Source organism: Drosophila bipectinata, chromosome 3L (genome assembly GCF_030179905.1).
Source record: "Drosophila bipectinata strain 14024-0381.07 chromosome 3L, DbipHiC1v2, whole genome shotgun sequence".
Classification (NCBI taxonomy): domain Eukaryota; kingdom Metazoa; phylum Arthropoda; class Insecta; order Diptera; family Drosophilidae; genus Drosophila; species Drosophila bipectinata.
Genome location: NC_091738.1, coordinates 13,513,436 through 13,527,930, shown reverse-complemented (window position 1 = coordinate 13,527,930; position 14,495 = coordinate 13,513,436). Strand labels below are relative to the sequence as shown.

At 45.8% G+C, this 14,495-nt stretch overlaps 4 protein-coding genes across 5 annotated transcripts; all 4 read left to right on the top strand.

Moving 5' to 3' along the window:
- Positions 1-528: 528 nt before the first annotated feature.
- Acbp6 (Acyl-CoA binding protein 6) lies at positions 529-1,094 on the top strand. Its single transcript, XM_017240761.3, has 2 exons — positions 529-671; positions 732-1,094. The coding sequence occupies exons 1-2, from the start codon at positions 663-665 to the stop codon at positions 969-971; spliced, it is 249 nt and encodes an 82-aa protein (XP_017096250.1). The 5' UTR covers positions 529-662; the 3' UTR covers positions 972-1,094.
- Positions 1,095-2,444: 1,350 nt separating this feature from the next.
- On the top strand, positions 2,445-2,974 carry LOC108124877 (acyl-CoA-binding protein-like). The gene is made up of 3 exons (XM_017240760.3): positions 2,445-2,479; positions 2,547-2,585; positions 2,655-2,974. The coding sequence occupies exons 2-3, from the start codon at positions 2,577-2,579 to the stop codon at positions 2,898-2,900; spliced, it is 255 nt and encodes an 84-aa protein (XP_017096249.1). The 5' UTR covers positions 2,445-2,479; positions 2,547-2,576; the 3' UTR covers positions 2,901-2,974.
- A 352-nt stretch (positions 2,975-3,326) lies between these two features.
- Positions 3,327-4,928, top strand: Acbp2 (Acyl-CoA binding protein 2). 2 transcript variants are annotated; one of them, XM_017240745.3, is made up of 3 exons: positions 3,327-3,384; positions 4,276-4,302; positions 4,590-4,928. In XM_017240745.3, exons 2-3 carry the CDS (start codon positions 4,294-4,296, stop codon positions 4,836-4,838), a joined length of 258 nt encoding a protein of 85 aa, XP_017096234.1. In that variant the 5' UTR covers positions 3,327-3,384; positions 4,276-4,293; the 3' UTR covers positions 4,839-4,928. The 2 variants fall into 2 exon arrangements, with proteins under 2 accessions (XP_017096234.1, XP_017096235.1); XM_017240746.3 differs by having other exon boundaries at positions 3,370-3,480.
- A 1,006-nt stretch (positions 4,929-5,934) lies between these two features.
- On the top strand, positions 5,935-14,473 carry melt (ventricular zone expressed PH domain-containing protein melted). Its single transcript, XM_017240850.3, has 10 exons — positions 5,935-6,796; positions 9,813-9,968; positions 10,028-10,279; positions 10,337-11,138; positions 11,193-11,929; positions 11,986-12,223; positions 12,315-12,484; positions 12,545-12,673; positions 13,505-13,786; positions 13,849-14,473. The coding sequence occupies exons 2-10, from the start codon at positions 9,864-9,866 to the stop codon at positions 14,104-14,106; spliced, it is 2,973 nt and encodes a 990-aa protein (XP_017096339.2). The 5' UTR covers positions 5,935-6,796; positions 9,813-9,863; the 3' UTR covers positions 14,107-14,473.
- Positions 14,474-14,495: the final 22 nt, after the last annotated feature.

Sequence of the window (14,495 nt, the reverse complement as noted above, 5' to 3'; positions counted from 1 at the left end):
AGGGCCTTTTATAGTCCCGAAATTTAATTAATTTGAATACGAGCGTTCGGGACAGCTGCATTGCCCAATTTTGTATCTACATTTGGAGACCGGAGTTTATTTTTGTTAATTAATATTTTTCCAGATATGCGGTGGAAACTTTAAAGCTAGATAGCACTATCGGAGCACCTGGCGGGGGTACTATTATTAGTACCACTATAGATCGTGCGACTTCACTATGATAGGCTCAGATACCACTGACTCACGTGAATTGGGTGTCAATAAAATACGCTAACCATTAATTAATCGAGATTTCTGCCCATGCCGGTCCAACTCATCACTTTTCTGTGGGCCGGGCGAGTCTTATCGGGCGAGAAGATAGTGCGGGTACATAGTCATATATGCATATGGCTCAGTCTATTTTTTGGCAAGTGCAAGAGGGCCGATAAGCCACCGAACTCACTAATTATACATAGCTCCAAAGGCAGTCAAGAGGAGCTCTCACTTGGGCGATTACACACTTTTACGATAAGCCCAGTGGGAACTACAAATGCAGTGTGGGGTGGGTGATTAGATTAGCGGAAGGTGTGAGCCATGTTTGCCAATATATAAACGGTGTCCCTCACCCGATCCGCACAGATTGTTTGTGTTTGCCACTCAACTACCAACTACCAACTGCCAACATGCCCACCGTAAGTTAACTGCCCTCGGGCTACCAAGCAGGACAATTACTGATAGAAGTCTATCCACAGTTTGAGGAGATCGTCGAGAAGGCCAAGAGCTTCAAGAACTTGCCCACCAAGGAGGAGTTCCTCGAGTTCTACGGCTACTACAAGCAGGCCACCGTTGGTGACTGCAACATCGAGGAGCCGGAGGATGAGGAGAAGAAGGCCCGCTACAACGCCTGGAAGAGCAAGGCCGGTCTGACCGCCGACGATGCCAAGGCCTACTACATCGAGGTCTACAAGAAGTACGCCCCCAAGTACGAATAAGATGGATCTACTCTTATTCCCTCGTTGAACCCTTTCTCTAATCTATGCATGTGGATATTTGTTGAAACTCAGTGTATTTATTGTAATTTTATAATAAACCAAAGCCCTATGCATTTACCTTAATTATTCCTCTTGTTACTGTTAGTCCCTTAAGTCATCGGGTGAGATCATTCAATTAAACTCCATCTTGATTTGATAAGGCCTTATCAAATATATGGGAATTGGGAATTTTTGGTTTATTAAAAATATTTAATTTATATAACTAATATTTTGGTATGGTTCCGGAAATTTTGTCCACTTAGTGTCAGTGATTCATGGAAATCTCCAGCCATTATCAAAATCTATAGAGAAAAACCAATTTCCTTTTGAATTCCAATACCCAATTACTGTACAATCTAATTATGCAGCCATACACCTTTTGGGTAATACTAATTTATGATTATTTTGTTTTGATTAGGAGTACTTAGTTTATTTTTATAGCCGTTTTAAGAGCTCTATTTATTAGCTAATATAAATACATTATCGCGAGATTAAAATATTTAAACAAATCAATAGACTTTGCTTGGGCACAATGTTGGTTTTTAACGCAAGTTAAAACATATAAATAATAAAGTATTTATGATAATATAAAATCACTATATTAGTCACTTCTTGTTAGTCAGATGTTTTAGTTTTTGGGCCCAACATGTTCAAATAAGCTGACGCCATTATGTAAACTGAACGCCATTTTACAAATGTAGAAATACTGCAAAAATTAAAGCATACTTTTTGGATGATGAGATACTTGTATTCGTCGAACGGAATTTTGACTGCAATATGTTAAGTAGTTTTAGTAACTCCAATTTTATTTTATTTAGTTAATAAAAAATAAAAAGTTTATTCATAAACATAAATAAACAAATGACTTTTTAGTTTATTGTGAATATTTAATCGATTTTATCGCATTATCCTGTATTTCTGAAGTAAGGATTTCGTGTGAAGCTCTTTTAATATCCAATTCTTCCAACATATATATTAAAGTTAAATCGAAGAATTAGGCAACTAGCATCAGCAGTTGCATCACCAAAGGCCACGTAACTCTTTTCATCAAATGATTAATACCATTATACAATCAAAAACATTTTTATTAATCTTATTATTATATGTTTGAGTAGCAAACGAAGAACTTCGTCATTATATATGGCTTATCGTAAAAGTTTCAGAGTCCAGAGGAGGATCTATCTACAGTGTGCCCTTGGCTAAAACGACATGGTCAGCGGTGCAATAAACGATAAGTGTATCCGGGGGCTATCTCCGATATCGCTACCTTTGACAATGTACCCCTTCTTGTAGTTGGGCAGTAAATTGGCGAAATAAAGATATTCATATCGGCAAATAATCAGCAAAATGGGAAATATTGGTCTTAAAAAAATAAACGGAAAACCCTAGGAGAAAAGTGGAGCCTTGAAGCTATAAAAACGCCAGCGAAAGGTGCAAAAATATTCACTCGTCTTTGCCTTTTTGAAGAGGTAAGGTCATTGGCAAAAGATTCCTGTCGGATTATATAATTAATTACATTTTTTAACTTGAATATAGCGTTAAAAAGAATAATCCAAATCTTACAAAATGGTGTCTGTAAGTATTTAAAAAGAAAACTATTTTTAAAGGATTTTGTTAAGAATTTTTCTCATATTGTTTTTATAGTTTGAGGAAGCTACTGAACTCGCCAAGAAGTTCTCCAAGAAGCCCACCGATGCCGAGTTCCTGGAGTTCTACGGTTTCTTCAAGCAGGCCACCGCTGGCGATGTGAACATCGAGAAGCCCGGAGCCCTGGACCTGAAGGGCAAGGCCAAGTACGAAGCCTGGGCCGCCAACAAGGGACTCTCCAAGGATGCCGCCAAGGAGGCCTACGTGAAGGTGTACGAGAAATACGCCCCCAAGTACGCCTAAACCGATTCTGGACCCCCCACGCACCTGCAGCTACTTAGTTGGAACAATAAAGATAACGCCAAATATTAGCAATATACAGACGTGTTTGTCAATCTTCAGGTGCTTGTCCCACTGAGCGGCATTTTATTGGAGCTTTCGCGCATTACTGACCGGCCACCCGCCTCCCGGGCCCTTGATTCCTCCGAGCTCTCGAACTTCGATCCGTAGATTACGTGGCTTCAGCGGGTTATCAGCAAGCCGGCACTATCACAGACCCAGAACCGCCTCCACTTCCACCTCCCCGACATTGCCGATTGCCCGACCCACTCCAGCAAAAGCTGTTGCTCCAGAGAGATCCCCAGAGAATCCGGAGGAGCTTCACTGGTCTCTCTGGCTCTCGGGGCTCTCTCCGGGGGCGATCGCGCGATGTGGAAAGACTTAAATTGAAAGTCAAAGCGGGTTTGGAATTCAGACAGTGTTTAGTTCTGTGCCCGCCAACACGACAGTAAGTGCCAAGCTCCAATTGTCCATTCCGAGGGGTCTGCCGTCCCGAGTAATTCAATTCAATTGCCCGACGCTCACCTATCAGTGCCCACTAATGGTGGTTGTGACACATAAAAAGAACTCATTTAGATAGTAGGTACACGTAAGGTGTGCGAATTCGGCACCTGCGCCACTCAATTATGGAATTCTACCAAGCAATTAATTTTGTGGCCAATACCATTGGATAAATAGGAAGATTGGCAGTGATTAGCCACATCAACTGTCACATTTTAAAAGAGTACTTTGTTCCGGTTTTAGTCACTAGCTAGAGTCACCAGCTTAAATTAGAAGCTGGACTTTTACAGTGCCATTTGCCTCCCCCATAAAAATACTGACGAGTGTCTGTCGCCGAGCCCGTCAAGCTTTAAATTTGCATTTCCATTTGGGGAAGGTATTTTGCGCAGTGCACAACACGTACAAAGACCCACACCCGTGTCCAAATTTGTAAAAAAAAAAATTTGCCGGCCAAAAGCGGCTTCTAACGGTGGCCCGCTCCCTCCAATTTCTTACCAAATGCCAGACCCTCGGACTCGAGATAAATATTTGCGTCTTCTGCTTGTTGCTACCTCTGCTTCCGAAACATTAGTTTCAGTTATGTTGTCATGATGTCGGCGGCTCTCGACGGGTGAAAGTCGGACGTGTGCGTAGCTCGTCAAACATTAGCAAAGTTCTTCGAGACTAGATCGGCCCATGAGGCCAAAGGTCGAGAGTCGGCACCTGGGTCAAGTAGTTTACTTTGGCACACGAGTGGCCGGGAACTGGTTTTGGCGATCGGGCAATTATGATCATAAACATAAAACTAAGCGGTTTATAAATAAGACTAATTTTTACTTTTTTACTATTCCACTTGCAGATAAAAATCTAGCCCACAATGTCCGAGGTAAGTGCTTCCCCCGAACAATCCTCCACTAATCGCCTGACCATGTTTGCAGCTAAACTTGGCTGCGTGATAAGGTTTCTAGCTAATCATCTGTTCGATTCAGCACTTGGAAAATTCTGAGTGTAGAGTATAAATCAATTCATAGAATATTTTTAGTTCTTGAAAGTAAACATCTTCACTTAAAGATAAGATGGAACTCCAAGGTTCAGATTTCCTAATAAAAATTCTTAATAATGATCCAATATTTATTAATAAAGTAACTAATATAATATTTTTTTTCTATCCAGCAATTCAACGCCGCCGCCGAGAAGGTCAAGTCCCTGACCAAGCGCCCCAGCGATGACGAGTTCCTGGAGCTGTACGCCCTCTTCAAGCAGGGCACCGTGGGCGACAACAACACCCCCAAGCCCGGCCTCCTCGACCTGAAGGGCAAGGCCAAGTGGGAGGCCTGGAACAAGCAGAAGGGCAAGAGCAGCGAAGCCGCCCAGACGGAGTACATCGCCTTCGTGGAGGGCCTCGTGGCCAAGTACGCTTAAGGCCCCAATCATCGATCTTAAAACAAGCTAGAGACTATAATCTATAAACTTTAATATTATCTTTTATGCGGAATAAAATTTGTATGTAAATCTGTTGTACTAAAAAAACAAGCTGATGACCCAAGCTGAGGTGTTGCATCTGCGATTGTTTGCTGGGCACACATAGGAAGTGGGTGAAGTGGCCGAGGAGCTGCACGCTTTTTAGCGACATCCCGTTAATGGCTGTTCGTGTGCTCGAGTGTGTTTGCCGGCCAGGGTTCAATGTCGAGCGGAAGAAAGCCAAAAGCCACTCAATGGCACACCTAGTGGATGGCAACGACCTTGAAGCTACGATTGTCGGCCGCCTAAGACGCAGTTCATGAGTTACCTGCCATCGGGGAGCTTTCGAAAATTAGCCACGAATCTTCGTGATTTAAGTCGGATTGATTTAAATGCTTCCGCAACCAATAGCCACCGCTGGAAACATTTCAAGTGCTCGGCTGGCAGCAATGTTGCATCACCAAATGGGGGGGAATGCCGGTAGCAACATGTTGCCAGGGCCTAAGCGGCGCAACAGGTGGAGCTGAAGAAGAAGAGCGCCGTATCAGGAAAGGTACAAAGAGAGCGGGGCAGAGGCAACAACAACAACTACAATGGGTTCTGCGTTTTTTGTTTATGAATGAAAGGCGCAAAAGCAAAGCGGCGATAAACCCGTGTAAGCCAAAAGAGCAGCAAACTGGGCTAGCGGCGAGGGGTCGAATGGGGTGGTACCCTGTAAAAGGATATGAATGGATTTTTGAGGAAGATTATCCAAAGAATCTCTTAGTAGTCGGTACCCTGTAGTTCTTGTTTCTTAGCCAGTTGCCTGCTTCTTGGAAAGTCCATACAGCCCTTACACCTGCCATAGCCAGAGGTATCACAGGTACTCCCTTGGCGAAAGGTAACCTGTGGGAGAGCCCGAGAGCCAGTTGGCCCGCCTGAGAGCACTGAGAACGGTCTACGGTGAGAGACGGAGAGCGATCGTGCAAAACAAACAGGCAGCAACACAACAACAACAACCAGAGTCGGTGTCAGCCAGTCTGACAATTGGCTTTGCCATTCCGCTCCGAGTGACTCGGTCGTCAGTCTTCGTTCGGGCCCAAATGAAATCGCTTGGCCAGCGCTCTGTCTGCTCCATTCCTGCGGCCACGCCCCCGCTGCCCCCCGCCCAACGCTCTCTAGCCGATCGAAGTGTGCGTGCGCCGCCAGCCTTCGTCTATGTGTGTGTGCGTGTGTGTGTGTGTTAACAAAATGTGATTAGCAAAAATACAAAGAAATCAGGCATAGTGGAATACACCAGGCATTGTGGCTAAAAACAACGGTTAACGGCAGCTCACATACGGCATACGGTAGAATAAAAAAAAAAAAAAAAAAAACACACACACAAAACAAATTAAAATGTATTAAAACAAGTAGGGGGGAAAAATAATTTAAAATATATACACGAGAAATGCGATAATTTGCATAAAAAGCAATGCGCTGGCGCGGCAACAAAGCCCGGCCGTAAAAAATAAATAACGCCAACAACGATTCCGAATTTTGTGCTTTATCGGCAACAGCAGTAGCTGCGGCAGCACCAACATTTAAATTAATATTGAACTACACCCAAAGCAGCAGTGGCAACAATAAAAAAAATAAAAAAAAATATATACAAAAAACCAACCACGGTTGCGGCTGACTTGGCCAAAAGCAACAACAAAAACACCAACAATCTACCTTGTCTACCTTTTTCGTGCCTTTTTTTGTAAATTTTGTTGTGTGAGATCAAGAGAGAGAGAGGTAGAGAGAGAGCAGGAAACCCAGACAAAAAAAAAGAGAGCCAGAGATCGGGGTATAACTCCGATTCCGATTCCGACTTCGACCAGTTCCAGATGCAGATGCAGGGCTAGTGATACTGATATGACCAGCTGTCCGCCCGCAACAGTCGCAGATGCAATTCGGTGAGTGCTCCCCCCCTAATCGCTTAATCGCGGCCAGGTATCCATAATCCAAATAGATCAGGGAGCTAAGCTATAGCTTATATGTATACCTTTTTTGGAAGTGCCAAATAATGTGATTGTGTATTGGTTCTCCTTGTTGTTGTGCTAATTCGCGGCCTTTTCATTAATAAGTTTCACGCGCCGCTCATTTTTCAGCCCGAAGCCCCAATCCTCCTCCCTACCCTCCCGATTAAAACACACTCCACTCCGCCTCTGGATCGGATTACCGTGTTGATGTTGTCTTTACTTTTCGCAGTTCCCCTCCACCTCCAAAAACCCGGGGAACTTTTAGACCCAAAGTTGTCCAAGTAGGTAGTTTTTGGTTTTCAGAGGAGGGAGCCTTTTAGCCAAAAAGCTTACCTGCGAACTAAGACTGGATCTTAAATCCATTCCCACGACATCACCTAAAGTCCCCACCCTTCACACACAATAACCAATAATTACGAATGACATCGGCAACCCAGATTTTTGAACCCAGACAAATATATTATCAAACTGTGCGATCCCACCCAGATCTGCTGATGACTGTCGTCTGCGCATGCGTAGGTTTTGCCAAACAGATTGCTCGGAAAAACGAGTTTTCCCAGTTGGTCTAATACCAGTCGTGTTCTGCCGCCCAAAAGCCACTCACCACCATCCGCCCGGGGGCAGACTTTGGACCGACTAGTAATTGTGGTTGCAAGTTGCCACTACCCAGTACTCAGTACTCAGTGTTTAGTTCATAGTATCCAGTACCCAGAGGCAGGCTTGCGAGACACTTGACGCTCCTCCGGGCTCATCGGCCAGGTATGAAAATGGAATGCACAAACAAGAACCAAACACTTGCCACGGAATGCTCGTGTCTCAGATCGCAGAGTACGTATACGTCCAGTGTTGACGGTTATGTGATCCAACCTGGGCATGGATTCGCGGAAACTCCCTACAAGGAGATGATCGTGGAGGCTAGGCCTTGCTACTTGGCCGCCTAGACCGGCCCTGGCTAGCTGGTAGTGTTACTCATACTACAGATCTCTGAGATCTAATGCAGAACTGACTCATTTCTCATACAGTCATAAATAGTCATAAATAATCTTTACACCTTTCTGGCTAATCAAAGATGGCTTAAAGAAACCAGCAAGCTGTATAGACTTTTTGCAAAATTAAGAAAATGGTAACATCATTAAAGTAAAAGGTCTATACGGTCTTCGAACTTAAAGAAGTGAATGGGAGGCTATATGTATGTTGTTCTATAATAACAATTCACAAATTAGGTTTCCTATTAATTTTTATAGAAAATAAAATATAATCTGATGGCCGATTGTTATCCAGTTTATGAACTCTGCCATTTCGATGGGCCCAATGCAAATATAGAAATATAATCTAAGCGAAGAATTATGGGGCCTCGAGGTATTTTGGCACAGCCTTTGTTTCCAGTCTGTCTCCGAAATCTCGGAGACCACCGGTGGGCCCCTGTCCCTAACCGGAGCCTCCCACCCCCCTCACCGCTATGTAGTCCGGCGCTCCCCCCTGCCTCCCCCCTTCCGATCATGGGCTTGGGGCTTCGTGTGTATTAACCTGCCGCACCGGTTTCGGTTTATGTTTTAGCCAACGCCATCATCCATTACTTATACCCGTCCTACCCGTACATATGTGTGTTTCTATTTCTCTTTTAATTTTCTCTCGGGCGCTCAAAGTTGCTGCTTGTACTGCTGTTGCTGTTGCTGTTGCTGCTGCTGATGTTGCTGCTGCTGCTGCTGTGGCTGCGACTTGTTGCTGCTTCTTTATTTATTTTTTAACCAGTTTTTCTGTTTGTTGTTGGTGCTGCAACCTGAGCGCGAATGAGCCATAAATAACAACAACCACAACGTAGCTCTATCTCAGAGTCTCGAAGTCCGCAGCAGTCGCTGTCCCGGTTTCCAGGAAGCAAATGTCTGTCCCGTCCGTCCGGCGGTCCGTCAGTCTTTTAGTCTTTCAGTCGGTCCCGAGGCCCATACCAAAAACCGTCTGCAATTCGCGTGCAGAGAGCTCTTTGCCTGCCTGCCTGCCAGCCTGCCTGACTGACTGGCCTCTCTATGGATTATGCAACTCCCGGATCGGTTTTGGTTTTTGGTTTTCGGTTTTTATTTGAAAATTTAATAACCCAACCCGGGCGTTGGCGTTGGCGTCAGTGTCCGCTTCCGCGACAAGAAGTGACTTTTCTGCCAGCTTTTCATCGCCCACTCATTCGGCCAGCCAGCAAATCCCCGGGTTATCCGCCAAGTCGCGGCTAATCCCCTGCCGGAATTTTGTCCATCTAATCAAAAGTCGGCATTCCACGGCGGATAAGTTGGTGGTTCGGCCCAAACAATTACACGGCCATCACGGGCAGCAAGTGCAAGTAGGCAAACAGTGTTTTGCCGGGAAACCCCACGGAGTAAAGAGAACATAGAACAGAGAACGGAATTCTTGGAACTGCCTTGGTGCAGATTCGGCGATAAATTCACTTGAGTAAACAAACGAAACGTGCACCTCTTCTCCCACTCGAAGTTCAATAAAGATACTCTTCGACCCATAAAGATATGGCCCGGCAATATTGCAAATCATAATTCGCCTAGATTTCCCCTATCACAAAACCCAATTAACTTCTATAGGATACTGTCGTATAGTGAGACTCCGGGCAGGGGCATTCGCAGCGAGTGCGAAAGTGTCTAAGATAAGAATCGTGGCGATGCAACAAGTATTTGGTATCTATATTTATTCTCTAAAATTATATATGCACTTTTCGCAAATAGAATAGAATGCTGCTCGCACTCTGGAGCTGCTAGCTGTTTTGGGGGCTATGGAGGAGCAAGTGCCGGGGCGATAAGATAAAAAGTGGCTGCCAGAGGCGCCTAAACTTTGGCAATGGGCCAAATCCAAACATGGCACTGAAAAATGCAGTGACTAAAATAAACAAGAAGCCGACTAGGCTGTGGTATGTGCTGAAAATATTACTGAATTTTTAAATTTTGTTTTTCAGTTGCCACAGATGATGCAATTTGATCAGCCCTGATTGGGAGTCTCCTCCGCCATGCACGTACTTTTCAACAAGGTCCTCGCCAAGCGCGATCTCTCCAAAGCCGGAGATCTGTTCTCCGTGCCCGATGCGGACATAGTCGACGATATCACGGAGGTGGTAAGTTACTAGACTCAACAAATCCCTGAAAGATTCCTATTAACTTATCTCAATTAAAGCTCTCCGAGATCAGTCCGATCATCTCGCATGTGGACTACGTTAAGAACAACAATGACCAGAGTGTGGTGGAGATTTGTGTGACCCGGGTGCTGTCGTGCATCCGGGAGACCAAGACTGCGGAGCGCTACTGCGCCGCCCTTGTGGATCTCCTAAAGACCTGCCTGCTGTGGAACCTCCAGCCATCGGCCTCCACAAAAGAAGAGCCACCCCATGCCAAGATAGCCGCCGACATAATCTCGAGTATTTTTCTGGTAAGAAAAAATTACATTGGTCAGTAATGGTATATACTTAAAGGTATTATTCCACAGAACTATGACAAGAAGGAACTGATGAAAATTGCTCTGCCCGTGGCCGTGCAGTTTCTATCGAAGGGGAACCGGGAGCTTTCCCGAAACCTGGCCAGCTACCTTTCGCTGGCTGCCATCGATCATGCCTGCCTCCTGAGTCCGCATACGGAAGCCGTGATGGAATCCATCCTCTCCGGCAACTATGGACTACTGCGGGTGCTCTCCCAGGTTTACGAGGTGGCCCCGGAAGCTGTGACGCCCCATGCCCCGCTGCTGATGCCCCTGCTACCACAGTGTGACTCCCAGGAGCGCATGGCCGTCTTCCAGCTGTATCTTCTGATTGTCCAGCAGTCGCCAGAGGTTCTAGCAGACTGTGTACCACAGCTGTGTGGCTTTCTTCTGGACAGCGACACAGCTAGCACCACCTTGCAGATACTGCTGAAACTGTCCCAGCACTCGCCCCAGCTCCTTGTCGATCACTTCGAGCAGCTGCGGCTGGCGGCCAAGACGAATCCGAGCACGATCCCTCTCTGCGCCCAGATTATGACGACGGCGGGCATCGGAGGCAAGGAGACGGCCCAGCAGGCGTTGGACTTTGTGCTGGAACACTTGCCCACCCAAGCTCTACTCCAGCAGGAGGCCACACGTCTGTGCTCCGCTTATCCGGTTCTCTTCACGGATAAGGTCCTGGCCTGTGTCCGGCAGAAGAACGCCGCGTTGAGCTCCCAGCAGGATGTGGGAAACGCACTGGGCAACAAAACCTCCGGTGGAGTGACTATTGTCAGCCTGAATAGCTCCAGTCCCAGTCCCCAAATCAAGCCAGGTAAGGGATAGTAGGAAATCTGGAAAGGACATATTAAAAACTACTCTGTTTTAGCTCCCTTACCGACTCCGTCCACCAACACGACTGTTATACAACAGGCCACGCCCTCAACATCTGCCCACGCCGCCCCCGTGGCCGCCTCCACCCCGGTGGCCACTGCCACACCCACTCCTCAGCACACAGGATACACCCGACGGGTAAAACTGGGTGACTCCAGGAGTACGGGTCGGCTGCATCCCGCCAGCAACACTCACCGGAGTGTGACCCGGCTGAATGTGGCCAGCGGGTCGGTGGGAGGCCTCCACAAGAGCATGACCCGGCTGAGCAATTCGCAGATCAATCAGCAGCCAGGCGGCAGCTCCAACGGCAACGTGGTGGTGCAGACAGGAGCCACCTCCAAGTCGCCGGCCACCTTCACCAACCCGCCAGTGACACCAGTGCCTCCATTGAGCAACAACGTGGTCATCACGGGGCACAACCGGCACGGAATACCCGTGACTTCCGGCGGAGTGACGGTCACCACGTCGCCCTCAAAGGTCCGACCCCACTCGCAAGGACCCTCGACGCTTCTCAACTCGAGTACGGTCATGATGAAGTACAGCACAGATGCCCTGAACCAGTCGGTGGGCTCGATCTCCATTCCGCAACAGGCTGCGGCATCATCGGGGGCCTCCACGCAGGCGGCAGCCACCCAGAACGCCGTGTCTGTGCACCATGCCTCCCCGGCTCTGCCACAGTCTTCTACCAACGGAAACGCCAAGTCCGTGATGAAGCTGCCCATCAATGGAAACGTAAGGATTAATCGTCCTTCTTACTTTTGAAAGGAAATAAATTTTTTTCCTTTCAGAGCGAAGTAATTGTCTCTGGACCCACCACTAATGTGGCGCCACGGCGCAGCGACAACACCAGCCGCACTCTTCTTAACGCCAACAGCGTGATGGACCAGCGGATGAGCACCTTTGAGCCATACCAGATTATGCGGGATCCTGTCCAGCAGTTCTGCGAAAAGAACTTCAACTCCATCAAGTCCTACATGGACGAGGTGTCGCAGCACCTGCCACCGCCCACACGTTGCAGCATTGAGGGTAAGTCCTTGTGGGTCCTTTCCCGTTTTCTATCTAAACTTGCATCGCACACTATCGCCACACCACACACACACACACATCACACACACAGTTTCCAATGAATTTGCAGAGCGCAGAACCAAGAAGGTGGCCAAACTGCACTTTGCCTGCCAGATCCGAGGACCACACTGCCTCTACTCGAAAACTTGTTTCACGATGCGGACTCGCAATCCCAAGACCTGGATACATATGATGTTCCTGGACTTTCAAGTGCGGCATTTTGTAAGTTTTAGCAGTGGAGATTCTGCCGGCATCCTCTTATATTAACTTTTCTGGTTTTAGGTCAAGGAAAAGTGCGTGCTGAGCACGCGGGAGTCCGGCATCAGTAATCTCAAGAACATCTGGCAGATACTCAAGTGCGAGAACCGCAGCTTCACCGAACTGGTCACCAGCCAATTTCCACAGGTCAAGGTAGGTTCATAGTGTACTATTGTTCTTATAGACTTCGCCAAAGGATATTTATGGAAAGTTTTTAGCTTCCGATGATCATAACTCAGTTTTTTTGGGGACCTACCGGAAAAAGTTATACAGTCCTGATCTCAGCACAATTAATATTTTAAAATATTACTTTTTTTACCAAAATCTGGGCATGTATCATTTTTTCGATTTTTTTTAAATTTTGAAAGGTGTAAAATCACAAAAATTGTCAAAAATCGATCAAAAATTAATTTTTTAGATTTTGATACAGAAATAAAGATATTTTTACCAGGAGTATTTCGATGTGTACCCTAAAGAAATCGGATGTGTACTTTTTGTGAAATATTGGATTTAGTAGGAACCAAAAGTTCATATTATTCATTACGGTTGTCCTTTTTTTATTTTCGAAAAATTTCAGTTATTTTGTGGTCGATCCAAGAATGTTATATCATTTCAATCTCAGAAAAAGTTGTATTTTTCAATAGTACTTTGCCTAGAAAAATATAGGAATTTAAAATTTGTCCCATCTTTTGAAAATTTTTAAAGGGATAACATCATAAAAACTGCCAAAAATCTATCAAAAATTAATTTTCTAGATTATGACACAGAAAGATAATCTTTCTACAAGGTTTTTGGTGTATACCTCAGAGAAATCGGATGCATACTCTTAAAGATATAGTTCTTCATAGGGACCAAAAACTCATTTTTTTAAAGAAAATGTTTAATTTTTGAAAAAATTTGTCTTTTCAATAATATTATTATTATATTATTTTATATTATTATTATATTATTTAATATTTAATAATTTGAATACCCTCCTTTTAGGACCGCGAGATTCTGGTGAACGAGCTACGGCACTCGGGCTTCCTGGACGTCTTCGAGGTCTCAAAGACCGACAAGTCCAACCCGAACTGCAACGAGCTGGAGTATCAGTGGGGCTGTTTCCTGTGCAACCATCCGGACAAGGCGGTGGGCTTCCTGAACGGCAGCAACCAGCCCATGATCGAGGGCCAGCTGAAGGAGAAGAAGGGCAAGTGGCGGCTCTTCCGGCGCTGGCGTACCCGCTACTTCACCCTCTCCGGCGCCCACTTGTCGTGCAAGGGTTCGGTGAGTAGACTAAAGATATATGGCCTTAAGCTATCAGAAGCTAATCCTTTAATCCCCAACAGAGTGGTGGCGAGAGCATCGACGTCAACCAGATCCGTTCGGTAAAGGTGTCGCGGGGTGCCCGCAACATCCCCAAGGCCTTTGAGATCTTCACCGCCGACCAGACCCTAATACTCAAGCCCAAGGACGGCAAGAACGCCGAGGAGTGGGTGCAGTGCCTCAGCATCGTGGTGGCGCACTCGCAGGCCCGCGACAATCCGACGGCCAAGACGAACAGCCTGCCGGCGCGTAGCATGGGCAGCAGCAAGCCCTCCTTCTAGGACATCCGTCTACCCATCCCCCACCCACGGAGAACGTCCCCCCATTGTGAGATTATTTGTAAATGTAAAGACAGAGCAACAGCAACTTCAACACACAAAAGACAAAAAACGAGCGGCGAGCAAAGGACTTGGCTGTCTATATATATATATATATATACCATTATATAATATATACTATTCTTTAAATACATATATACAAACTATGCCTACGCCCATAGACTTATCTAGTATGTACTTACCGTTTCAAGGGATTTCAAAAATTTTGCGAAATTGTGTTTTTCATTTATAGTTGATTTTATACATATATATTTAGTTTATCCTTATTTATTGTACGTGTAATAAACAAACAGCTGCTTTCGAAATCGAATGCTTTAGTTTTTTTCTCAGTA